The 27,244-nt window shown below is 38.6% G+C and overlaps 1 protein-coding gene and 1 long non-coding RNA gene across 2 annotated transcripts in view; one reads left to right on the top strand and one right to left on the bottom strand.

Moving 5' to 3' along the window:
* The first annotated feature begins 5,221 nt into the window (after positions 1-5,221).
* On the top strand, positions 5,222-7,203 carry LOC131536888 (uncharacterized). Its single transcript, XR_009270114.1, has 5 exons — positions 5,222-5,700; positions 5,807-5,866; positions 5,962-6,029; positions 6,230-6,349; positions 6,840-7,203. It is a non-coding gene; the product is annotated as an uncharacterized LOC131536888 (long non-coding RNA).
* Positions 7,204-8,260: 1,057 nt separating this feature from the next.
* LOC131535396 (uncharacterized) overlaps positions 8,261-27,244 on the bottom strand; it is a gene marked incomplete at its 5' end in the record, with an annotated part of 33,340 nt that continues 14,356 nt past the window's right edge. The window contains 4 exons of the mRNA XM_058768214.1: positions 8,261-8,320; positions 21,106-21,287; positions 24,112-24,249; positions 24,327-24,638. Of these exons, the coding sequence (XP_058624197.1) occupies positions 8,261-8,320; positions 21,106-21,287; positions 24,112-24,249; positions 24,327-24,638 (692 nt within the window). The remainder of the gene's footprint in view (positions 8,321-21,105; positions 21,288-24,111; positions 24,250-24,326; positions 24,639-27,244) is intronic.

Raw genomic sequence — 27,244 nt, 5'->3', positions numbered from 1 at the left:
ATTTTTTTATGTGGATGGAGACACATGCTTTCAAAAAAGAGACACATGGAGACAGCAGTTAACCGCTGACCTGTCCAGGCAATGCCAAGGATACAGAGCAACAGATTGACAGTGTTTCCAGTATTATGGTGTGCACGTTAGAGAAGTGAAAGATGCACTGTAGTCACATTTACCAATGAAGCATTGGTCTGCTATTTACTTCCCAAAATAGGCAACAGTTCAGTGCTGAACAACACTGCAGTGTGAGTGATACCACCCTTGGGTGTCAAAGAGGAAGAAGGCTGCATTGTTGAACAGGAAGATGACATCTAGGAAGACATTTTCGGTGAACCAAAACATGTTATATGCCCACTTTTTCATGAATGGTAGCAGTCACTTACATGTTTTCTTTTCTTTTTCTTTTTTTATCAGCCAGCAAAGCCATCAGAAAATTTCCCCCTTACTTTCATGTATTTGATTTTTTTCTTGGCTTGGCCAATTTCAGTCAACTTCAGTGCACTTTCAGTCCGACTTCTCTTAAACGTGCCGAGACAGATCCTTACACTGTTCAGCGCTGAACTGGCAAGCAATTCCAGCTGCAGTGTTGAACCAATGCTCCATTGAGAGTGTCTGCATTATCCTGTCTTCTCGTGCATTTGTCTTACGTGGACAACCAGCCTTTTTTGGGGGAAATGAATTAATGAATTGGTGTCATTGTAAACCTGTAATATTCTAGAAATCACAGATTTGGAATGACCAACTTCTCTTGCAATGGCTGAAAGTTCCATCCCTTTGGCTTTCATTTGGTCCATCTCCTGTCACAGGGTTTCCATCACAATAGAATAACTTGGAGGTCTCTGTGCTCTCTAATTTTGATCAGAGTTATTTTTTCAAATATCTATAATTTTTTTTTATTTTTGCTTCAGAATACAATTAATTAATATGATTTAAAAATGGCCCCTCTTCTCCTGTTAGGATAGCTTCAAATAGGACCAAGCAGTGACTTTGAAATTTAAGAAATTAGAGATTATTTTGATCTCCATTGTACTTCACATAGTGTGTATTATTAATCGCTGGCAGTGTTCTTCATTACTTATTCATTTTATTATTTTATGCATTATTTAATCTAAATTTAATTTATAAATTGCAGTTTGAGCACTGATTGCAATAAAGATAAAAAATAATATCAGTCTAATATTAGTCATAACTGTACTAAGTTTGGTTGTAATTTTGCAGGACAATGCAGCTCAATATAGCAATGTACAAACAAATACATAATATATTGTGATATGAAAAACCATGTTTCAAAGTCTGAGATCTGAACACAAACTGTGTTGATGTGGTCAGACCCTGAGAATATTTCAAATACTCAAAGAAACAAGGAAACCACAGCTTTGTAACTTACCACTGAAAAGAAAAACAATCACATATAAAAACCCAGCATGGTCAGAAACACACAAAACAGAAGTCTTCATTAAATATTACTTTTGTGATCACGTGATGCAACAGAAACATTTTTGTGTGTTTGACTGTATAACAACTGCTAAAGCAGTACAGGGTTTGTTCTGTACGCCTTGTAGCTCTGTTTGTCATCCTTTGAGTGCGAGAAGAGGCCCGTTGAGGTCTGTGACGCAGTGTGGCTGAAAAGCGGTGAACATTTGAGCAGCGACTGAATGCAAAATCAAATGAAATGGAGTACTACGTACTGAGTGACTGGAAGAGGCTTGTGATTTTCACAATAGGTAGATAGAAGTAAATAGACTCAAGCTCTGTGGCAGAGGTTTGTCTCCTGAGGCCAGTGGCGGTTCTACATTGAATTACTCCCGGCGAGACCCCTCTGAGCGCCCATCCCCATCCGAGAAAAAAAATGGTAGGTTTTTGGCTAAAAATTTTGCACAAAACAGTTTTACTATAACAATATAAGTGTAAGACAAGCTTATATTTCTCAATTGCACAAATCCTTCAACATGAAAAACACAATTCTGCACAAAACAGTATAAGTTATCAGAACTTAAATAAATATACTCTATATACATAATAAACACTGTGTTTATTTGGCACTCGACAATCAACAGATTTCCCATCCCCCAACACTGTCACTCACGACCAGAAGTCAAGACTAAACCACAAAGTGAAAATAGCAGTATTCTTTAGTGATATGTTATTTACACAGTGCAGATAGCTTTAGATTATATTTATTCTATGTTAAAATAAAATAAAAACATGGCGAAAAACATTATTAGAGAAAAACATTACTTATTGCAAAAATAGTGGTAATTATCTGCACTTCTGCATTGTAATACAGTATAAAATAGTATGCAATAACTTATTGAGTGTAATTTTTTTTTTTTATTTCTAATTATTAAATGGATGCCACCTTATTGGGACAAAAGCCCTCTCTACACCTACCCTAACCCTACCCGATACTTTGTTCAACTTTTTGATTATTTCCTTCATTTTTATTAAAAAATAAATGCTTTTCTGATGTGATTTGAAATTTAAAAAGCGAGAAAAAAAGGCAAAAGGCAGATTCGAACCCTGGTCGATCGTGTCAAAAGAAGTATATTGCAAACTTTACCATCTGCACCACTGAATCTGACAACTAGTAACCGTCTTTTGCATATTTGACTATCCCAATCATACATTTGTGGGTGGAGTTAATGTAAATAGCCTCTGCCAGCAACATAGCTATTTGCACTTAAATAGACACTCCGATTTTTTTTTTTTTTTTATATTCCCAACAATTAAACAGTTGCCCACATAAAAAAAAGGGGTGCTACAGCACCCTCCGCACCCCCACTTCCCGCGCCCCTGGGTGTGACTGACTTTAGCCCACTTGTCCCACTAATTTGAGAGAGGTGAACTGTCCCCCGCGGCCGCACCCCCCTCCCCTTTCCACTTCTCACACAGCTTCTGTGCTCGGTACCTTCTCAACAAGCAGGGGCGCCAATTTGCCAATTCCCCGCACAGTTATATGATAGATAATATGATAGATAATAGAAAACCGCTTAGCGGCGCAGATGATTTTTTTTTTTCCAAGTGCTTGTGCCGCCCCCCACGTGTCATGAAAAAATGCCGCCCCGGGCGGCTGCCCCGTTCGCCCATGCCTAAAACCGCCACTGCCTGAGGCGGTTGAAGACGGGTGTGCCTCACATGTCCTGAAAAGTAGGGGTGGGCGTATCGATCCTAATATCGATAGTATCGGATCGATACTGATAAGATCGATATTTAATGTTTTCTCCTATACACTTAATACATTGTTTAATACATTCAACAAAGTGTAGACATGTCTGTGGGTGTATATTCCGCTCTTTTCACATCTCGTATGCAAACATCGCTGCTCCTCCCCTGCTACGCTGTTTTGTTGTCATGCCATCACGTGACCCAGCGGCTCAAGCGCAAGGGATACAGCGCGAGATGGAACGGCAGAACTCCGAGCTACAGAAGAAATGAAAAGGGGAGGAAGGAAATCCTTCACATAGTGCATATTGTATATAATTGTATACCGAATTTGTCCTTTTTATGCAATATCACTGTAGGGTGTATACTGAGCTTGGCCTTTTAATATTATTTCTTAATGCATTTAGCCACTTTAAATGATTTCATTATAACGGTTTTCTATGGGAGTAAAATGCTTAACATGTAATTTAGCATGTTTGCATATATATTCTGGGCTCAGCTGCTTGCCACGTATTATATTTTATTAACAAACTGTATACCGAATTCAGTCTTTATTTATTAATTTGGTCTTTAGCACAGTCTTCCTCCATTGCACCATATTAAATGTTTTTATATTGCAATGAGAGAAAATTAAATTCAGCGTGTTGCATTCATGTTCTGGGTTCATCTGCTTACCTGTACATACATAGTAGGCCTATATATTTTTATAAACTATACCGAATTTGGCCTTTTCATATCACAGTTTTTTTTATTGCAATAATAACAAACAAATATTACAGTATGTATAAAACAAAGAGAAAATACAGTACGTACATAACATATGAAAATCCTTTCAATACTAAACGAGTTATATGTAACCCACCAAATCAGGGAGGGATAATAACTGGCCACAAACTGTGGTGAAAGCTTTAGCGCTTGTACAAGCAGTTTTATTACAATTCACAGATACCAATCTTAACATAAAAGAATGAATATCCGAAACACCAATACCGACCTCATTCAAAAAAAAAAAAAAAAAAACACACACACAAAAGAAAAATAAAACATTAACAACAAACCACAGGGCTCCAACCGGGCACAACTATAAGGGTGAAAGTGTACAACCATTAATTAAAATCAATTGTCTATTGGCTATTTTAGTCATTTAAATAACATGGGTTATCCTAATATATTGATTAATGACATTGTATTATAATATTACACCACCCAAATATTTACTACCTTCTAATTTTCGTTGTCAGTGCAGGCTTTTTCTTTTAGCTTACTGACCATTATGGATTAGTGTAGGCTGCATTAAAAAGTCTTGAACATAAAACAACAGGGTAAAAAATAAAATAAAATAATAATAATATATATATATATATATATATATATTCCTTGTGAAGACAGTGGCATAATACAGTGAAATAATATGTTCTTAACGCCCGTTTCACACCGCAAGCGTGAGCAGCGCGTCAGCGTAACTACAGCGTCACTGCAGCTGCAGACTCACCAGAGTATTCACTGGAAGCGTTTGTTCAGCGTCACAGCAGCGGCTCCAAAGCGACATATTTCTTTACAAAGACAACTATAAATTAGTTTTTAGAAGTTGGTCAGTTATAAACTTGAAAGTTTTGAAGTCAAACATTAACATATTTGGCAACTGGAAAAAATGCAACTATGCAGCAGTGATGATTTGGGTCTGCACCTGACAGCACTTTCAGAACCTTATTGTGTCGCTGTTCATTTCCTATAAAATACATTAAGTATGACAGCATGGTAAATAAAGAATATATGTACATATATAATGTGTGTGTTTGTGAGTGTGAGTGAGAGAGAGAGAGAGAGAGAGAGAGTACGGTAAAACAGGAAGAATTACGCCTGTAATTGTGAAAGTTTAAAATAAACCCTACTCTTAAAAACACTCTTTTATTTCCTTCTTGGACAACTAACCAATCGCAGTCTTGAAAAGACTGTGTCATCGCTACACAGCAAAATCTCCAGTGTTGAAATCCTAGTTTTAAGGATTTTTAGAGTAAAGTGTTAAAGTTGTGGTGTTGAACTTTAGGGGATTAACACTAGCTAGTGTAAACAGCGCTCTCTGGCCGGTGTAAATATGCAGATAAACTCTTATAACACACTGTTGAGTGTTATTAGTCACATCCGGGACATTTGCTCGTGTGCGCGCTTGACCCATCTGGAATATTTTTCACAGACGCCATTTTCTTAGACTCGCGATGCGGAGCATATGAGGACGGAAAACAGCGAAATTAAGTGTTTAATCTTAATCACAATATGTGTATTGTAATATCATATCGTTTTATAGCGATATTTATGAGGTGTGTGCGCCTAAACTTTTTTTTTTAAAGACATTCTTCCACTCGCGAGGCGGACCAGACGAGGACGTTTCTTTTTAAAAGGGAAACGCCGAAAGTTAAGTGTTTTATCTCATTTAAGTTATATGCATTTCACAACATCATATTGATTTATAGCGATATTTGTGTGATGTGCACTCCTAAACTTTTCCTCAGGAAATTGGTTTTATCATGGAAAACACGGAACGTAAGTGTTTAACCTCATTTACATTTTGTATTTTATAAAATAACATTACTTTATGACGATATTTGTATGCTGTGCGCGCCTAAACGAGCCTAAACGTTTCTCACAGATGCATTTGAATGGCTATGCACTGACGCGGAAGCCACTTTTAACAGGGGAAACATAAGAAGTAAGTGTTTTACCTCATTTAAAATTTGTATTATATTACATCACATATTGATTAATAGCGATATTTATGTGTTGTGTGCTATAAACCTTTCTCAGAGAGACATTTTCTTTCACTGGAGATGCGGAGCAGAGAGGGAAGTTGGTCTTCTCAAGGAAAACACTGAGTGAGTTAAATTGTTAGTCATTCAAAGTGATTTTGTGCCCTCACAAGTCTTGAAATATGGCACATGAGTCGCATAAACTACTTTAGACACTTTATTATCTTTTTTTTAAAAGCATGAACATGTTTTGTGTTCAGCAAATGTGAATCCTATAGGTTTGGAATTACAATTTTAAGTTAACTGTTCCTTTAATATTGTTACAGATGGTTCATGCTGGTTTAACAGAAAAATCGAAAGGAGATGATGTGCTTGAAGAGTATGAAGCCACCAATACATTAAGTGGAATGAGAAGAGCTTTGTTAGGACACATACCAGAGACATGGGTAAGCCGGCTCGTAAGCCACAATTGCATATTTTAAGATTGATTGTCATGCTTAATTTTTTTGATTATTAAACAATAATAATAAAGAGTCTGATCTCCTTCTAAAAATGTTTCATAAAAACGCATCAAATGTAAGTTTTTGGTATGCTTGTATTGTAATTTATTTATGTACTGTCCCATTTATGTGCAACCATTTTGGTAGGAGTAGTCGTCCAACTATAAGTGAACAGTAAATGTTTACTTATACTCATGCCTTTCCACAGATGCCATGTATGACAGTTTATTTTGTTGATTATTCAAAATATCTATTTTTTTGTGTTCCTCTGAAGACAGAAGGTCCTACAGGTGTGGAAGCACATGAGTATAAATAAATGACAGAATTTTCAGTTTTGGGTTAACTATTCTTATATTGTAAGTGATACTTGTCCCTGACATTTCATCTGATAAATGGATGTGAAATAATCCTTTTTGTTTTTTCTCCTATTTTACAGGAGCACTTTTGTGATGCTGCAAGTGGGAGTTGAGTATCTTGCTTGGCTGAAAACGGCAGAGAAACACATCTCGTCTTGCTGAAAACTACTCTTTACAAGAAGGTCCAAACACCATTAGCAGAGACTTTGTTCAGTGAGCATTAACATGCATTCTGCCTGGATGCTAATGAATGGGATGCTGTTGTTTAAGCTGATAAATGTAAGCATTATAAACCTTGTGACATTAAGTGTACATATGGACCAAATAAGAATATGTATTTTGTGCCTTTGCACTGATTTGCTTTGACATTATGATGTTTTAATTGTTGTAAAAACATGTTCTTTACATGCATTGAAAACATTGAATGTGAAAAAAATGTTCTCAGGGAAAAAGATTTACAATGTTTCAATTAAAAATTAATAATTGTAAAAGTGTATTGTTTTGTGGGTTTATTTTTTTATATTTTTACCTGAACATTGGTGCAGTGTTCACCAGTTGAGGGAGTTAAATTCACTCTTTAAAATTTGCAGTGTAGGTATATGTTTTAATCTGCATTACCATTTTAAAATAAGTATTTACAATATTTACATTAAATCAACATTAAATAAATACACTGGGTGTATAGGATTAATCACCATAAAGTGTTAAACGTGTATACTTGCGAGTAATAATTTCTTACCACCCTTAGTGATTAAAATTAAACACTAACACAGTGTTGGTATAATAAACACTTTCGTCAGTGTTGTTTTAACACTAGCAAAGATGGACCTGTATGTTCACCCGGAAAGTGTTAATTTTAACACCCATGGTGACAAATCTCCCAACATATTTTTGCTGTGTAGCAACGGGGTCAGCCCCACCTCCTCACTAAGATAAAAGTTTTTGCCTTTTACTCGCTCAGAGTTGCTCTCAGATTGCTCCTGAATCACTTTTAAACTAAGACTCCTAGTTAGAAATTTTTAAGCTAAATTAGGAGCTCTCTGAGAGGATTCTTAGAATCTTTAAGAATACGGGCCCAGATCTTTCACCTATAGAAGACATTTGACGCATCATTAAACAAAAAATACGTCAAATACAACCACGAACTCTTCAGAAGCTGGAAACGTTTATCAGGCAAGAATGAGACCAAATTCCAACACCAAAACTCCAGAAACTCATAACCTCGATGCCCAGATGTCTTCAAACTGTTTTGAAAAAAAGAGGAGATGCTACCCCATGGTGAACATGCCCCCGTCCCAAATATTTTGAGACCTGTAGCAGGCATCAAATTTGAAATGAGCTCATTTTGTGCATAAAATAGTTTTCTCAGTTTAAACATTTGTTATGTTATCTATGTTCTATTGTGAATAAAATATTGGCTCATGTGATTGGAAATTATTTTAGTTTTCATTTAATTCAAATTTAAAAAAACGTCCCAACATTTCCGGAATTCGGGTTGTAATCACTCGTTGGTCACGTAGATGGGAGGTCCCGATGACCTCTGTGACTTGGCAGTGTGACCCTGAGAGAAGACAGAACTCAGCATGTCAAAGATTACTGTTACACATTCCATCTCCTCACTACAAGCAAGAAAAATATTCAGATACATTTGATGTCTAACTACTATAAGGTAACTAATAACTTTATTCAATCAACTAGGAGATACTACTATAAGGTAACTAATAACTTATTCAATCCGTCTTTCGGATGAGACGTTAAACCGAGGTCCTGACTCTCTGTGGTCATTAAAAATCCCATGATACTCATCGTAAAGAGTAGGGGTGTAACCCCGGTGTCCTGGCCAAAGTCCCGCCACTGGCCCTTATCAATCATGGCCTCCTAATAATCCCCATCCACTTGATTGGCTCTATGACTCTCTCTCCTCTCCACCTGTAGCTGGTGTGTGGTGAGCGCACTGGCGCCGTTGTCCTGTGGCTGCCGTCGCATCATCCAAGTGGATGCTGCACACTGGTGGTGGTTGAGGAGAGACTCCCCACATGATTGTAAAGCGCTTTGGGTGTATAGCAATACACAATAAAAGCGCTATATAAATGCTTCATTCATTCATTCAACTAACAATCTGGGAGGTTAATAAGTTGATTAACGATCACACAAAAAATATTATAATTAATATTTTTATGAAGGCCATGATGGATTCAGGATTCCATTCCATGGGCCTACTTAAATACAGCTATATGAGGCTAGCTGTGTTTTTAGCTTGCAGTTGCAGTGAGCCCTTTCATGAAATCAGCTATTTGAGGATAACTGTGTGCTAGCAGGTCTGACTCCCCTTACAACAGAGGTCTCAAACTCAATTCCCGGAGGACCACAGCTCTGCAGAGCTTAGCTCCAACCAGCTCCAACTCGAACCTGTTTGGAAGTTTCTAGTCATCCAAAAGACCTTGATTTGCTGGATCAGGTGTATTTGATTAGAGTTGGAGCTAAACTGTCTCCTTGAGCCCTGCCTAGACAGTGCTATCTCTCCTGCTAGGTTTGTGAGTAGATAGCCCACTCTTGGTGGCCTGGACAGTTTCAGTTTGTCCCCCTTCTGGTAGCTGATATCTATGTATCATCTATGTATATCTGAGGACATCTATGTGCTAGCTCAACGATTGCTCCGATTGTTTTTAAGTAGCAGTCTCCTTGAGCCTTGCCTAGACAGTGCTATCTCCCCAGCTGCTAGGGTTGTAAGCAGATAGCTTACTCTTTGTGGTCTGTGCACTGTTGAAGGAAGGTCCTTCTTTATGACTGTCTGAGGCTAGCTATGTACTGTTTGTCTTGGTCTATGAGCCTTTAACCCTTTGACGCGTACGATCACACCGGTGTGATCAGTCTTGGCTGGTCCCTGAAGCGTACGGTCACACCGGTGTGATGTTCAGTGCATCACATGATCAGCTGCTGAATTCAAATCTGCTTTCGTGCTGTAAGGTCCACACACTTGGCCCAAAGAAGGTATCCAATGGTGGATGAAGGTTTCCTGCATGTTCCGTCTCTTCAGCGCGCAAAGTTATTAAATTTAGGTTAAATTAAAATCTGACTCCATTTTATTATGACCTCAAATTTAGGTTGAAGTGCAAATCGGTTCATCTGTTTCTAATTATTATTCTTCTGACAATTGATTATTCTAGTTAACTCTTTACTTTATTACTTGTTCATTAGAAATCTATGTCACTCAGGGTGTATCACGCCGGCCGATGTACATGTACGGTCATAAACACTCCAGTCTGATCATTAGTCAAAGTTTATGACTTACTATTTATTAGACCGCTTCATGCTTGTCATTTTTAAATAGTGGTTCTGTTTAGCCCCCTACAGTCACCTATGTAACAACTTAGTTAAAGCTCAAACAATAATCAGAGGTTATGGCTAGCACTATGATACTTCAGTAGTGTTTCTATCTGAGGACACACTTCAAACTATGGGCTCATTCCGACTACAGAAGGCCCTGGGGCCAAACTTCTTGCAATAATTCCTTAAGTACTCAGCCTAAGACCAACCAACATCCCCCGAAATGGAGACAGGAACTAACAATTGGAATTTGTATTGATCGAGCAGGGAAAACACTTAACACTTTTTCCAAATGCTTGGATACACAAACCAAATATCTTTTGTTCATTGAACTAAAATCACCGGTTCAAAATGACAACTTAACATCAAAGTATTACTATTTCAAAATGCAACTCACACATTATATCTAATTGAGTGTCTATTCATTTCATTACAATGATCGAAGAATCAGTTGATACAACTGCTCAAAATGCTAAGTAACTGTTGCATTACTCTTGAAGCATAGTTTTTATGTAAAATGATGAACAATATTAAATGTTTAGATTATGAAAGTGAAGCAACTGAGGACTGAGTATGTTCAAGTATGATCAGTTTCAAGATGCCTGTTGTTGGGAAAAACAAAATCCAAAAATATTCTCCTTGTTATCAGTATTTGTTTTTCCTACAGTAAATGTTGTTTTAGAGGGTGATAGAGCTGGAGGCTGATGAAAACCATTCATATTTTTGGATGAGGCAGGCTTTACCCTGACCATGGAGACATGGAGGAGGGGTTGAGAGGGGCCCAGAACGATATTCGCTGGGGTGCCCGACCACTCCCCGCTGAATGTGATTTTGAGGGGCTCCATATCAAAATCAGTGGAAAGGGCCCAGAATTCCTAGCAACGGCACTGAGAGCAATCATGGTTTCAGACCCATCCACAGTTTATCACCTTATATTTACCCCCATACTCCCCTTTCCTTACTGTAACCCGACTGAGGATTTCTCCACATGGAGGTGGAGGGTTTACAATAGGCTCCTCACAAACAAGTCTCTCTTCTCCAGGCCATAGATGAAGCGTGCAATGAATGACATCACAGGAGACCAATGTCAGGCCTGTATTTGCCATGCAGGAAGATTTTTTTCCAAGATGTTTAACTAATGAAAACATCCATTATGATGTGGATGAGAACCTGTGGCCAAATCCACAAGACAGCGTTAAAAAAAAAACATAGAAAGAGCAGTGAGGAACAGTGACTTTTCTAATCAAATATTTTCTTAAAGTTTTTTTTTATTTTTATTTTAAACCTGTTGGGAGTTGATCATTTCATCAATAATTTTCAAATGTTTAATGATGTGTCTGTACTTGTCTCTCTAGTCCATTACAATAATATACGAATGTGTAGAATCATAATGAAAGCTGCATCGTGTGTTTTGAACAACTATATTAATGATTGTACTATCAACGAAACAGTGAAACTATGGGTATCTTGTGTGTGGGTGATTTAAAGTAATGTTCCTTTGATATTTCGAATAAATGAGTATTTTGAACCAAAGGCTTCTTTACAGATATGAACGCAATATGCAATTTTTGACCATTGGACAGCCTGTGTTACAAATAATGACTGTTTTGAGTTTTGTGTCTAGAGTTTTGAAAAAATTACATGAAGGTTCTGTTATTAGTGCAAAAATGATTGTAAAAAAACTGTAATACATGCCGCCACTATAAAAATAATGCGGCAACATCAATCAGTATAATAGCATACCTTAAAGTGCTTTAATATGATTGAACACCCTCAGCCCCACGCCCTGAGTTAGAAAAGGATTTCAGTCTTATTCAGGTTCACGTCGTTTGATATGAACTCAATGCTTAACGCATATCAGGTTTTTCTTGCGACACAAGAACATGCAGCCTACATACCACGCTGAAGGAAAACGGAAGTAGAAGGAAATCCACGCATTTTGGAAAATCAGGAAATCAGCTCCATCCACCCAACACCAAATGAACCTCCCACCCAAAGCGGCACCATCCCATTACATAGGGTGGCCATATGTGCCGTTCATATGGGACACGTCCTGGCCAGGATATTATGCTGCCTTCACATGCTATCGGAAATATCCTATTTCCCACTTATGAAGTCGTGATTACGAGCTTGTCGTATTCAAGTGCTTTAATGTCGGAAAGAATAAAATGTAGCATCCCATTGGTTGACAATCATATAAACATTCACCGCGCTATACATGCAGTTCGCTGACAATTCTGTAATTTCGGTCAAATGCATGCTTATTTCACTGCTTATAAAACATACAATATGTTTCGAATGATCGTTCACATCTAGCCTATAAATACACTACTTTCGCAACAAAACAAAGGGATAGTTATTGTGAGAACAGCATTGACAGCAGCAATGGTTGTTCCCTCCACCATGTTTAAAGTTTATGACCCACCCAACTAAACTCTGGTATCAAAATTATTTCAGAATTTCCCAGTAGTAAATACGACTTGAGAGGCCGTTCACGTCTATTTTCCGATTCCGAGAAAACTCGTATTTACGATAATTCTGATAGCACGTGAGGGCAGCATTAATATTGCCTAAATGTAGCGCTTTTCACCCTTTCCTTTCTAACTGTGTAAGGTAGGGCCCTGAGTTTGTATTAATAAACTTGATATTTTTTTTCCTTTTGTAGTGAGCTTAGTTACTCACTGACGTATATCTTTGTGTAACTCTGTTGGTTACTACATTACTTGGGTTCCTTAAACTAATTGGTATCTACATACACAGTCTAAATATATACCCTCTTGTATTAACTAGAAATTATACACAGAAACCCCGCAAGGATACTGAAATTGACAATTTACTGAAATAAATGTTAAAAAAAAAAGAAAAAAAAAAGAGCTTCAGGGTTTTGTTAAATGTAACATAAAACAACAATTATGCAAATAAGCAATTGGAATTTCACAAATTCACAGATAAATTCCCCAAAATATCAACCACCACATTTCACTTATTCATTTTGTTGTAACAGGTCCTCTTTCACTCTTGGTAGGAATACACCTTTAAATTTCTGTACCCAAAGCTCTCCCAAACTTAAAGGGTTAGTTCGCCCATTTAAGACATGAAGTTGTATGCAATCCTTACCAGCACTATAGCGCATACACACTGACCCACCCTTTAGTCACCTCCCTGGTCAGAGTTCTGGCCGCTGGAAGTTTTTCAAGATAGTACTCCCGGTTAGTTTCCGGGGCCTCAAAACTGTGCGTTTTTACATGAAAAAATTATTTGCGTTTCAAAGCTTGATTAATTTACATCACAAAAAACATGCCTGACAAAATTCATACCTCAGTTTTAATCTGCACTATTTTCTTTCCATTTCTATCAATCCGCGCTGCTGTCAACTGTGGGATTACAAATTTATTTAAATGTTTAATTTAGATTCCAATGTAATAGTGTACAAACTGAAGAAGTTATATACCTTGTATTTAGCATTTAAGGTGAAAAATGGTGACATGAGTCAGATCACTACATCAGATGCAAGAGGTCCCTGCCAGTTCCTGTTCTCCTATTGTAAGTGAAATGAGCCAAATGAGCCAGACTCGAATCTTTTGTTCTGCAAATGGCTTTTGGAGCCCCCTGGCCCAGACCTGAATCGTTAGACTGATTGGATTATCAATGCAATCGAGTGTTGTTGATTGGGTCTGTCTTTCTCATTTGCATGCTTTGTTTAAAGTCGTCACCCAGGTGCTTTGTTTCCATTCCTAAGCACTGCCCCCTAAATGTATATACACTACAATGTATCACTGCTTTTAGTTAGACTTGGATGGCTACAGCGACGCACAGCGAGTTCTCAATAAAGAGTAACTTCTGGATGAAAGATATCCCAACGTCTCCTGGGGCCTGTACCATGAAGCCGGTTTAGCAGGCTAGCCAGGTAAGTTACAGTTTAGTTTGCGCCAACTCTGGGTTTTAGGTACCATGAAAGTGGCTTGGCTTTTAGCAGTGTTCATCGCCATAGTAACTTACGCTCCACAGCTAACCTGCTCCGGGGCAGGTTATGTTCTGGTTTAGAGATCTTAAACCGATATTTGACCAATCAGCATCAAGCAAAGTGACACGTCTCTGATGCAATAAAGCCACTCCTCCAGTTTCTCTTACTCCAAATTAAAGGACGCTACATAGTAAAACATTTTTAAAGATAAAATCATCTGATTTTTAGAGATAATTTTTTAGAATTATTTTATATTATTTATATAATTATTATACCCTTAATCCATTACACAAGCCAGCTTAGTTTAATAGTAATTATTAAGCTTTAATTTAAAATCAATGTAAACATATAGATAATATGCAATATTAATAACTTTTAGAATCAATAGTTTTAAACATGACTACATATGAGCTTAGTTTTTAAGTGTTTTTATACCTATAAATATTATCAACTCTGTAAACTAACTTTAAACTTTTACTTGCACTTATATGGTAAGATAAGTTTTCCTCTTTTTCGTGGACAGATCGTTTCATGATCGTGCTCTCTCACAAGAAGTGAATCAAAGTTTTAAGGCATGTGATTGGCTGCTCATTACTGATGTCACACTTTCATGTGCATGTGCTCCATTAACTCAGGATCAATCCTGAGTTGACAGAGAAAGTTGATGATCAGCTTCATGGTACCAACAAAGCCGGATTGGACTGGTTTGGTTTTGTCAACTCAAAACTAATCCTGTAACCCTGAGTTTGTTCAGCCACCATCATGGTACGGGCCCCTGGTCTCTGCTTCGTAGAAGATAAAAGTTCACAACACAACGTCAACAGTGCGCACGTTCAGATGTGTTAGCTCATTAGTTCAGATGCTGTTCCATAGTGTTTACACAATCGAATGACAACGACATAAAAAGTAGAAAATGAACAATGGTGCGAACTTGTAAATTCCCAGGCTGTGACCACAAGAATGTGCCGGGATCACCATTCAGATTCCATCGTTTTCCAGTTTCGGATATAGCTACGAGACAGCTTTGGCTGGTTGCCATCGGCTACTCTGCCGGAGCTAAAATATCGAGAATCAAGGATTTCCGTGTGTGCAGTGCTCACTCCAGCGAAGACGATTACATCCCCAACCAAGGAGGAAAAATAAAAAAAATGATTTTAAAGAGTTTTGCTGTTCCAGTACCACGGGTAAGCTCTATTTACTAACTTTATGATCCAATGTCTAAACTGTACGGTAAACAAGCTGAAAATTACTTTCATCATCATCTGTTCCGTCTGACATTGTGCTAAAATTGGTTTCGTCATCAGAAGTTTCGTAGTCAGACATGTTGTCAGCGGTCGCGCTATCAACAGCTGATCTGAACGCGTGCGCACTGTTGACGCTGACAGCAGCGGATTGATAGAAATGGAAAGAAAATAGTGCCGATTAAAACTGAGGTATGAATTTTGTCAGGCGTGTTTTTTGTGATGTAAATTATTCAAGCTTTGAAACGCAAATACTTTTTTCACGTAAAAACGCACAGTTTTGAGGCCCCGGAAACTAACCGGGAGTACTATCTTGAAAAACTTCCAGCGGCCAGAACTCTGACCTGGGAGGTGACTAAAGGGTGGGTCAGTGTGTATGCACTATAGTGCTGGTAAGGATTGCATACAACTTCATGTCTTAAATGGGCGAACTAACCCTTTAAAGATTATTTAACCAAATAATAACCCGGGAATAGGAGCTCCCCCTTCAATTAACTCAATATAAGAGACTCAGTTTTCACGTTGCAGGCCTGTTTGATGCTGTGGTACGTTGTGGTAAAAAAAAAAAAAAAAACGCAAAGCCACGAATCCTCAAGCTGACGACCCGCCAACCAAACAAACCATCCATCCGAGCTAGATAGACAATGTTCAGTCTCTGTAAATAGTCCATTCGCTGTATTAGTAAATGGCGGCTGGATTAAACACAACCAGGAATATTTCGTGAAGAAATACGTCTTACCCCTCTCTGTAGTATAAGTTCTCCGTTCTCGTTTTGACAACACACTAACTACAGAAACTATTGTAACACATTACAGCATTATGTATGCTATATTTCTGTGTAACAATTTGACAAGATGATCACACGCTCTTCTCCTCCTCCTCCGATAACCTGTTTTTTCCCCCTTATTCCCGCCCCCTTCACCTTAAGTTAGAGCACTGATTGGACAACCACAGGGACAAATGAACCTGATTGGCTATACAGGAAGGACAAAATACAAAAAAAAAAAATAAATAAATAAATACCCCATCAACTTAAACATATACTTACAGCCCTATACATTAGTGACTACATACAATACATATTAAAATGTAAACTTGTTAAATTATTCTACCGGGTTACATAAATCATCCAAAGTAGTTTGACCAATAACATGCAGGTATTGTACATAATCGACCAATCGTGGCGCTGTGCGTGAGAAGGTGAGATCTACAGAAAACTATCAAAGCGATGCAAATATGCGCACGTGTTTGTTCTTTCCTGTGACTTGAAGCATTGCTGCACACCGATCAAAAAAGACACCAAGGTAGGCGCGAGAGCGATTCGAAAGCATAAGGAGCCGTCTGCTCTGCTCTTTATAGCTCTAATGAATGTCACACAGTCTACCTGCACAGTGCAAACAGCCAAAACCTGGATATTTTAGGCAATATAGAAATCCTGGCAAGGATGCGTCCCATAAAAATTGCCTGTATGGTTTACAACAGTGGTATGGTTTACAACATTCATTCAGAAATGAGAGCTGTCACTCTCCTTTGTTCATCCGATCTCACAAAACTCCATTATAATCAATGCAGCTCTCTAGACTGCACAGTGAATCTCTTATTTACACTCTGTCTGCACTTTGTTTGTTATAATGAGAGGATACGTCTGTGATACATTACTCAACACTGCAAAAACATGTAAGTACCTTAGAAACCTCTGAAGCTCCCTCAGCGCAAACACAAATATGCTGATCGGGTCAGTCGCACAGCTGTTCCTAAATATTTTTTCATAGTCGCACGCAGTAGTTTTCAGTCGCAAATGCAATAATATTGAAATTGAATAATAATTATTCCAAACTCAACTAAATGCAATTTCAGCCGAAAGGCAAGCCAAATGTCCTATTTTTAGTCTTTTCTTCTCCTTCCTTCTTTCTTTCTTTCTTTCTTTCTTTTTCGGTTATCTTTTGATAAAGGGATGGCTTTGGAATGATTTTGTTTGGAAACATGGATCAGGGAAGACACATTGGTGGGAGAAAAAAGAGTGGCAGAGAGAGGGAGGAGTACAACTATCACATCCGTCTATTCCATACATTTTCCCTAACACTTGAGTGTAGGGAGTGTTCAGGTGAACTGGAGACTGTAAGTGAGTGGGAATATGAATGTGTGTGATGGACTGGCCATCTGTCCAGGAGCTTGTCCTGCCTATGACCCAGGAAAGGTTCCAGCCTCGTGACCCTACACTCAGAAATAAAGGTACAAAAGCGGTCACTGGGGCGGTACCTTTTCAAAAGGTACATGTTTGTACCTAAAAGGTCCATTTTGGTACCTTAAAGATACATATTAGTACTTAAAGTGTACATATTTGAACTTACTGGGTACAAAAGTGTACCTTTTTTGTAAAGGTACCACCCCAGTGACAGCTTTTGTACCTTTATTTCTGAGAGTGTAGGGTCACGAGGCTGGAACCTTTCCTGGGTCATAGGCAGGACAGATGGCCAGTCCATCACACACATTCATATTCCCACTCACTTACAGTCTCCAGTTCACCTGAACACTCCCTACACTCCTGGCCCGTCGAAAGTCCCGCCAAAGGCCGCGGAGGGAAAAGGAAGAGCCGCCGCCCCTCGTGCCCCGGACCAGAGCGGGAACGCGTGCGGCCACCAGACTCCGCCCCTTGCCTGGACCCTTCCCTTCCAGAACACTGCCCTCCTTCACGAGCCCCGCAGCACAACGAGGACACCAGATTCCCTGTTTCGTTTGGACACTTCTTCCCCCTGGACACTTTATTTTATTGATTTTTTTTTTTTGTTTAATAAAAGCCTCTCCGAGGCCTGACGCCACACCCGCTGTGTCTGTCGTTGGCTCCTCCCGTCACTATATACTGTCCTGTTTTCATTTTCTTCATGTGTGTGGATGTGTTCATGTCTGCTGATGCAGCAGTTTATATTCTTATTGTCCATTTCTGTATTGCATTGTCCATTTCTGTGTCTCCTGCTTTTAAATTTTTTTTTATTTCATATGTTATATGTGTTGGAGCAGTATTTCTTACATGCTCACAGCAGCATGTTTGTGGATGTATTGGAGATACAAAGCAGAGCATATCTATTCTGACAAGACCAAACGCATAGTCGTGTACATTACTATGCTAAACCCTCTAAGAGTTGTTATGACAGAGATATATATATATAAATAGTAAAAATGCACAAAGTTTCCTGTAAGGGGTAGGTTTAGGTGTAGGGCGATAGAAAATACGGTTTGTACAGTATAAAACCATTATGCCTATAGAATGTCCCCACAATTCACAAAAACAAACGTGTGTGTATGTGTATAATTACAATCGCCTTCAGTCTCCCCTTTAGTTCTGATGCTTATGACCACTTGTGCCACAAGATGGCAGTAACAGACCAGTGTTCCTTGTAATGATGGATTACTAATACAATGTGTACATCTTGTTACCTGAAGACATCAATCTCTATTATGTTCTTTTTAACTTTCGAGTGTTTTTCATCATACAATTTTTTTTTTCTTCAAAAATTTGTTTTCCTCTTCCACTATCCATCAATGTGTCCAAATTCTTACAATTTTGTTTGCAGAAGTTTCAAACTTAACAAACTTAAAGCTAGTTATTACTTGTTACATCCCGGATCAAGGAAGCAACAAAATACAAAGGGTACTGAGTCCAAGATTCAGATATTTATTAACTTTGGGGTTCAAAAAAGAAGAAAAATAAACAATAATAAAGAATCACACAATTAACAGAATTAAACTAAACTTGACAAAATGGCAAAAGGTCCAGCCAAGCTCAAATGCAGGAGGGTCTTCACAAAGGACCCAGCAGGTCTCTTTAAATATCCAGTTTGTGATTGATAACAGGTGGATCCAATTAACCTGTAAAAATAGAAAGGAACAACAACAAAACCAAAACAAAACCCGTAACACTTGCAAGATACACAAGATTCAAAACTACAATTTACTTAATAATTAACTTTTTTTCACTTTGCTAAATAAAGACCTTGATATCGTAATAATCAAGTTATTTAGCTCTGACAATTTCAAATCATTATGTACAGTCCCCCCGCAGTACCTCCATGGCCCACTGAGGGCTTTCGACCACAGGCTTAAAACTAGCAATAAACAATTGAGAATGGAAAAACACTTACTGTAACACCATATTGAGTTTCTTAATTTTACAACATTTGACTCATATATGCTATAACACTTTTTTCCCGTACCTATAATACTGTACATCCTTATTATAACTTTTCTGTGTAAGTGTACCAAAAGTGGTGCAGCTCAATCTAGCAAAGACAGGGTTTCCCGTCCTCCCAGCCACTCCAACGTTACAGCACAATTTCACCATACGGCTAGGATCATCAACAAAAATCCCAACGAGATCAGCCAGAAATTTGGGGTAATCTTTGATGACCAGCCGTCCTTCAAATACAGGTTTGCATTGCACAACATCAGGATGATTAGGCTCTTCCTAACTGAGCAGGCTGTGCAACTTCTTCTCCAGGTCCTTGTGATGTCTAGTCTGGACTATTTCAATGCTCTTTTAGCTGAACTTCAATGCTCTTTTAGCTGAACCCTCCTTTCCCTGTCCCTCCTGCTTTTAGCTTGTACTGTTCTGGACAATGTTTGAAACTTTGTATTGCTAGCACTTCTCCTGCCTCCTTGTGATAAATTGCTTGTTGCATTCCTTAATTCCTTAATAAATGTAAATGTACATTTTTCCAATATTTTAATTTCAAAGCAATCCTAAATGAAGGAGTGGATGCCGAGCTGCCCTATGCTTCATATTGAAATTATTTATATTATTTCTTGTTTGACTATTAATCAAGTTATGGCAAGAGTGAAATGTGTAACCTTATGTGCGCTTATGAGATATTAAAGAATCCTGCTTTATGCTGTACTTCTACTCTCTAAGATGAAGACTTCATAGTGTGTGTGTAACGAAGGCAAGGCGGCCTTGAAGTTCTGATAAGTGCTCTGTGTGTATGTATGTGTGCTGGTAGCTCTCTCTCTGTGTGTTAGAAGACTGTCTCTGTCAGCTGCCGCCATCCTGACCAAAAATAGGTGTCCGGAAGACACCTATCTTGTATGATCCCTGATCGCTGACGTCTGCCCAATCTGATGGAGATATGTTTGAAGCGTTTACGTCCATATGTGGAGATTGTGTAAGTTTATCTAGGTTTTAGAACCTATCAGAATTTTGATGACTTATGCATTGACACAATTAGCAACCTCTGTTAGGGTATAATTGCTGGTGTTTTTGACATGTACGCAGAGCGGCCTACGAACTCGATTGCGAGTCTTGAAGCTGACTTCTGCTGATGAAACTGCAAACTATCTTCAGTAAATTTTCTTCATTTTTGATCGAATCTCTTGACTTCTGGTCTTCTTCATTCAACACACCTGGTCTGAGGGTCTTTACTGTAAATTCCCCTACATAATTAATAAATATACAGCAAGAATAAACAAATACATTCTGTTTGACATAAAGAAAGCTCCCTCTCTATTTCACTTATTACTTAATGTGATCAAAAACATGTGCAGCAGGCTGTGATAAACACTGCAGTACCCAGAATAAATTAATTGTATTAGGGGTCACTCATAATCATCACAATACCTTTGCAAAATTTTAATAATCTGTTGTCTCTCTGTTCATCACACTGCCAACTGAACTTTTTTCTTGATTCAGATCAAGACTGCCATATTTCATTTTTGTAGTACTTTTTTTTTTTTTTTTTGTAGTTCACTCGATAATTAATCACAACAGCTTTCATAAATGTTATCATCAGATTCATCTACCACACTTTTCTCTGTAATATTTACATTGACACAATCCTCAGAATCATCTGAGTGCACATTGACATAATCTTGTTCAGAATGATCAGAGTCCACATTAATATAGTCCTGTTCAGATTCATCATGATCCATGTTTTCATCAAGTTCAAAATTTTCATAATCAGCCTCATCATCCTCTTCATTTTTGCTACTATGTGATGCAGCTTCACCTAGTGAGATTGCATTGAGATGAAGGACAATTAAAGGGGAAAATATATATACAGTTAGATCCATACAGTATATAAATTTGGCACAATTTTTATTATTTTAGCTGTTGACCAAAACATGTTCAAGTTACAGTTGGACTTAAAGTGCATACTCCGAGATTTAATTTGAGGTTATTCTCATCACAATTGGAGAAAACTTTTAGGAATTACAGTTCTTTAATACCTATTTTATTCACAATAGAACATAGAGAATATAACAAATGTTTAAATGGAGAAATTGTACACTTTCATTAAGTGAGCTCATTTCAAATTTGATGCCTGCTACAGGTCTCAAAAAAGTTGGCACGGGGCAACAAAGGGCTGAAAAAGCAAGAAATTTTGAAACGATTCAGCTGGGAGAACATCTAGCAACTAATTAAGTTAACTGACATCAGGTCTGAAACATGACTAGCTATAAAAGGTATGTCTTAGAGAGGCAGAGTCTTTCAGAAGTAAAGATGGGCAGAGGCTCTCTAATCTGTGAAAGAGTGCGTAAAAAGATTGCGGAATACTTTAAAAACAACGTTCCTCAACGTCAAATTGCAAAGGCTTTGCAAATCTCATCATCTACAGTGCATAACATCATCAAAAGATTCAGAGAAACTGGAGAGTTCTCTGATCGTAAGGGACAAGGCCGAAGACATTTGTTGGATGCCCGTGGTCTTCGGGCCTCAGACGACACTGCATCACTCATCGGCATGATTCTGTCATTGACATTACTAAATGGGCCCAGGAATACTTCCAAAAACCACTGTGGGTAAACACAATCCGTCGTGCCATCTGCAGATGCCAACTAAAGCTCTATCATGCAAAAAGGAAGCCATATGTGAACAAGGTCCAGAAGCGCCGTCGTGTCCTGTGGGCCAAGGCTCATTTAAAATGGACTGTGGAATGGAAGTGTTCTATGGTCAGACGAGTCCAAATTTGACATTCTTGTTGGAAACCATGGACGCCGTGTCCTCCGGGCTAAAGAGGAGGGAGATCTTCGAGCGTGTCATCAGCATTCAGTTCAAGAGCCAGAATCTCTGATGGTATGGGGGTGCATAAGTGCATACGGAATGGTCATTGCATGTTTTGGAAGGCACTATGAATGCTGAAAGGTGTATATAAAGGTTTTAGAGCAACATACAGATGACGTGTATTTCAGCAGGACAATGCAAAACCACATACTGCAGCTATTACAACAGCATGGCTTTGTAGTAGAATTGAATTGACTGAATTGGCCTGCAGTCCAGATCTTTCACCTATTGTCAGTCCTGTCTTGTGTTTTCCCCTCCTCCTGTGACCGTATTTGGCGTTCCTGTCTGTGTTCTAGTTTCGTGTTCATTAGTTTATTAGTCCCCAGCCGTGTGTGATTGTTCCCCACCTGTTTCAGTTCTCCTCCCTTGATTTCCTTGTGTTCATAAGCCCTGTGTTTCCCTGTCTCCGTGTCGGTTGTTAATTGTCATTTGTGTGTCCTGCATTCCTGTGTTCCTGCGATTCCAATAAAGTCTATGTTTGGAAGAACTCCTGGTTCCCCGCGTTTCCCTAGCTCCAGCAGGACCCTGACAGAACAACCGACCCAAAACAGTAACCTCTTCCGTGTTTTCCACGTTTTTGTCAGTTTTTTTGTTCCTGTTTTTTGTTTCCCGCGGCGATGGAGGTCGCCGCGCAGGTCTTCGCCCTTGCCCAACGGGATCTCCATTTCTATGAGTATGCGGCCGAGTTCTGTGAGCTCGCGAGGGGAATGCCGCTGGAAGACGCGGGCATCCTCCACCTTTTCCGGCTCGGAGCCAATCTCCACCATCCCATGGAGCTCCCAGACACCACGGGACTGTGTTGGAGAGAGGCTATTTACCGGTGTCTGGGAAGCGTCCGGGCCCGAGCCGGAACTAGCCCGCCATCCGCGGCCCCCCCTCACCAGCCGCCATCCGCGGCCCCCCCTCACCAGCCGCCAGCCGCAGCTCACGTAAGCCAGCCGCCGTCCGCGGCTCCCCCTCACCAGCCGCCGTTCGCGGCCAACGCAAGCAACCATGCTGGTCTTGCTGGTGATGCTGGTCTACCAGCATGGTCTTGCTGGTGATGCTGGTCAACCAGCCTGGTCTTGCTGGTGATGCTGGTCTATGCTGGTTTTTCCAGCAGGGTAATCTAGTAACGATTATTAAGAGAAGAAGTGGGGGAAAAGATGTAATATTGCTAGGTGAATTTAGGTGAACCTTCAGAAAACTTGAAATCAGTTGTTCTCTCAATTGAGTTTGCTGACTCAATCGACTTCAAACAGTGAGTTTGCTGACTCCATCGACTTCAAACAGGTGTAGCTCAGTAATTTTTCATCCAATTCCAACAAATCATACACCATTTGAAGGTCTTTTAATGGAGAAAATTGTGACTCATTTTTCCAGCACAAATCCCAAATACAGAGGGTTCACCACAAGGTACAAACAAGGCCTGATTAGACATCTAAAAAAAAATCAGAACACTTCTGGAAAAGTATTCTTTTGACGGCTGAAATTAATATCAACCTGTACCAGAAAGACGGGAAGAAAAAAGTATGGAGAAGGCTTTGAACAGCTCATAATCCAAAGCATACAACATCATCTGTGAAACATGGTGGAGCAGTGTGATGGCATGAGCATGCATGGCTTCCAGTGGCACTGGGTTACTGGTGTTTAGTGATGACATGACAGAAGCAGCCGGAAGAATTCTGAAGTGTACAGGTGTATATACAATATACATATATAAGACAGTGACTTTGGAAGAAACAGTTTTATAAGACATCATCTGAATTCTATAGAATGAAAACCATTACCTTTCCTAAAACAGCACTTTAAATGCGTTTCCTTGTTCCTTTGCCTTTGTCTTCTCTTCAGCAGGAGGATGATTATGAGGACAGACAATAAGAGCAGCACAGCTGACACTGCAGCACCAATGACAGGAAGCAGGGAGGCTGAGAGACACACGTGTTTGAGTTAAACTTTCATTACCAGCAGTGCAGCTTGTTTTTAGACTCTTACACATCAGTACCTGTGATAGTGATGAGCAGCAGTTCAGAGGCAGATGAACGGAAGGAGCGTGAGGAGACACTGACTTCATAAACACAGCTGTAGTTTCCCTCGTGCAAATAATCTGCCTCAGGAAAGAAGAAGGAGGCAGAGTGACTGACAGCTGACTCAGTCCTAGTGATGTTTGATCCTCTGAACAGGTGAAAAGAGCCTCCAGGATACTGAGATTGAATTGAACAGATGATAGTGAAACTGTGGCCCCTGGTGATCACTGGCCCCTGAGGCCCCACGTGAAACCATCCATCAGGATCAATACTGGGCTGCTGCAAATTCACTAGAAACCAAGAAGAATACATTTATATGGTTACAGAGACTCAAACATTAAATTCAACAGCTTTAAAGAAGAAAAAATAATTTCAAGAACTGCATCTTGTCAGGATCAAAATTTAATCCATAGCCATTTTGTGCTTACAAGCTTGTATTTGTATTTGGACAAAAGTGCACAGCCCTTATTGTTTTTAAACATTTTCTTCTACTATTATTATATTAAAATCCTTGGGACCAAACACTAAAGGTATAATATCACATTGGTACTATTTTCATTACAAGTAATTTATCAAGAGGCGGTTCACAGGACAGTAGTGTCCTGGCCCAGGTATCTATATAACCTATATATTATGGGGGAGTTTAATTCTGGTTTTTGAATTTAACGTGAAACTGCTCTTATAAAAAAATAACTAGTGACTTCAGAATGAATTCTGATGAAAATAAGCTCTCATTTCTTGTCCTCTTAGATTTAAAGTGCAGTGTTTTATGATAGACATACTAATCAATCATTTAGAAAAGTTAGTTGATCTTTCAGATTGTGTAATGGAGAAAGTTTTGTTGGAGAGCACTGGTGCATCTAAAAAAATTTGAATATTGAAAGTTCTTTTTTTGTGACATTTCAAAAAGTGAAACTTTCATATATTCTAGATTAATTACATGTAAAATATTTAAAAAGGTTTTGATGAATTTTGATGATTAGAGTTTACAGCTATATGAAAGTCAAAAATCCCAAAATCCAAAATATTAGAATATTTCCTAAGATCAATCAAAAAAGGATTTGCAAAACAGAAAAGTTCAAGTTCTATAAAGTATGTTCATTTATGCACTCGATACTTGGTCAGGGCTCCTTTAGCACAATTTCCAGCATCAGTGAAGTGTGGCATGGAAGCGACCAGCCTGTTGCACTGCTGAGGCATTATTGAGCCTTCAGCTTGTCTGGATTGTTGGATCAACTGTTTCTCATCTTTCTCTTGAAAATATCCCATAGATTTCATATGGGGTTCAGGTCAGGCATGTTGGCTGGCCAATCAAGCACAGTAATATCACGGTCAGCAAACCATTTGGAAGTGGTTTTGCCATTGTGGGCAGGTGCTAAAGTCCTGCTGGAAAAGGATAGCAGCATCTCCATAAAACTTGTCAGCAGATGGAAGTGTGAAGTAGTCTAAAATCCCCTGGTAGACGGCTACATTGACTTTGGACTTGATAAAACACAATGGACCAACACCAGTAGATGTCGCAGCGCCCCAAATCATCAGTGACTTCGGAAGCAGGTTGGATTCTGTGCCTCTCCAAATGAATTGATTTCCAAATGAAATGCAAAATTTACTTTTACCTGAAAAGAGGACTTTGGACCACTAAGCAACAGTCCAGTTCTTTTTCTCCACAGCCCAGGTAAGACTTTACTGATGTTGTTTCTGTTTCAGAAGTGGCTTGGTAGCCCTTTTCCTGAAGACGTCTGAGCATGGTGACTCTTGATGCACTGACTCCAGCTTCAGTCCACTCCTTGTGAAGCCCCACGTGTTTGAATCGGCTTTGCTTGACAGTATTCTCAAGCTTGCGTCATCCCTGTTGCTTGTGCACCTTTTCCTACCCAATTTCTTCCTTCCAGTCAACTTTGCATTTAATATGCTTTGATACAGCAATCTGTGAACAGCCACCCCTTTCAGTAATGACCCTCTGTGACTTACCCTGTTTGTGGAGGGTGTCAATGATTGTCTTCTGGACCATTGCCAAGTCAGCAGTCTTCCCCATTATTGTGGTTTCAAAGAACAAGAGATACCCGGGATTTATACTGTAGGGATGGTCATTTAATGAAACTCAAATGTAAATATTCTAATATTTTGAGATTTTGGATTTTTGACTTTCATGAGCTGTAAGCTCTAATCATCAAAATTAAAACAAACAAACAATCCAAAAAAAAAAAAACATTTTGAAATGTTTTACTTTACATGTAGAATATGATGTTTTACTTTACAATCTAGAATATATGAAATATATGAATCTAGAATATATGAAAGTTTCACTTTTTGAAATGTTACAAAAAAAAAAGAAAAGAAGCATTTTTCATGATATTCTAATTTTTGGACATGCACCTGTATGTGTCTGAGAAACTGCCTTGGTATATTTTTATATATTATTATTTTCATTGTACATGATGCCACTTGGGGACATCATTTGAGAAAATAATGTTTCCATTGTTTTGCTGATGACATACATCACTGTACATCTCTCTGTACAGCCGTACATCTCTGCTGAACTTGATGCTGCTGCTAAAAATTCTGCCTCATGGCAGTAAATAATTGGTTGAGTAATAACTTTTTTTTTAGTTTGAACAAAGAAAAAACGCAATTGCATTAGTTGGCCTTAAAACAAAAATAAATGCTGTTCATTAATTTGGTTAAATGTAGACCAGAGGTTACAGGTCTCTTATTTTAGACTCAGATTTAAGTTTTAAATCCAATATTAATAAAGTGATCAAATTATATATTTTTCCAGCTAAGAAATATAGCTAAAATTCACACTTTTTTTAAAATAGAAAAGATACAGAAAAAAAATGCTTTATTCAAAATTCCACAGCTCAGTTACGCTGCACTGAATGAACACTTGAACATA

The sequence above is a fragment of the Onychostoma macrolepis genome, chromosome 03 (genome assembly GCF_012432095.1).
Source record: "Onychostoma macrolepis isolate SWU-2019 chromosome 03, ASM1243209v1, whole genome shotgun sequence".
In the NCBI taxonomy this organism is placed as follows: Eukaryota; Metazoa; Chordata; class Actinopteri; order Cypriniformes; family Cyprinidae; genus Onychostoma; species Onychostoma macrolepis.
This window is presented reverse-complemented; position numbering and strand designations above follow the sequence as displayed.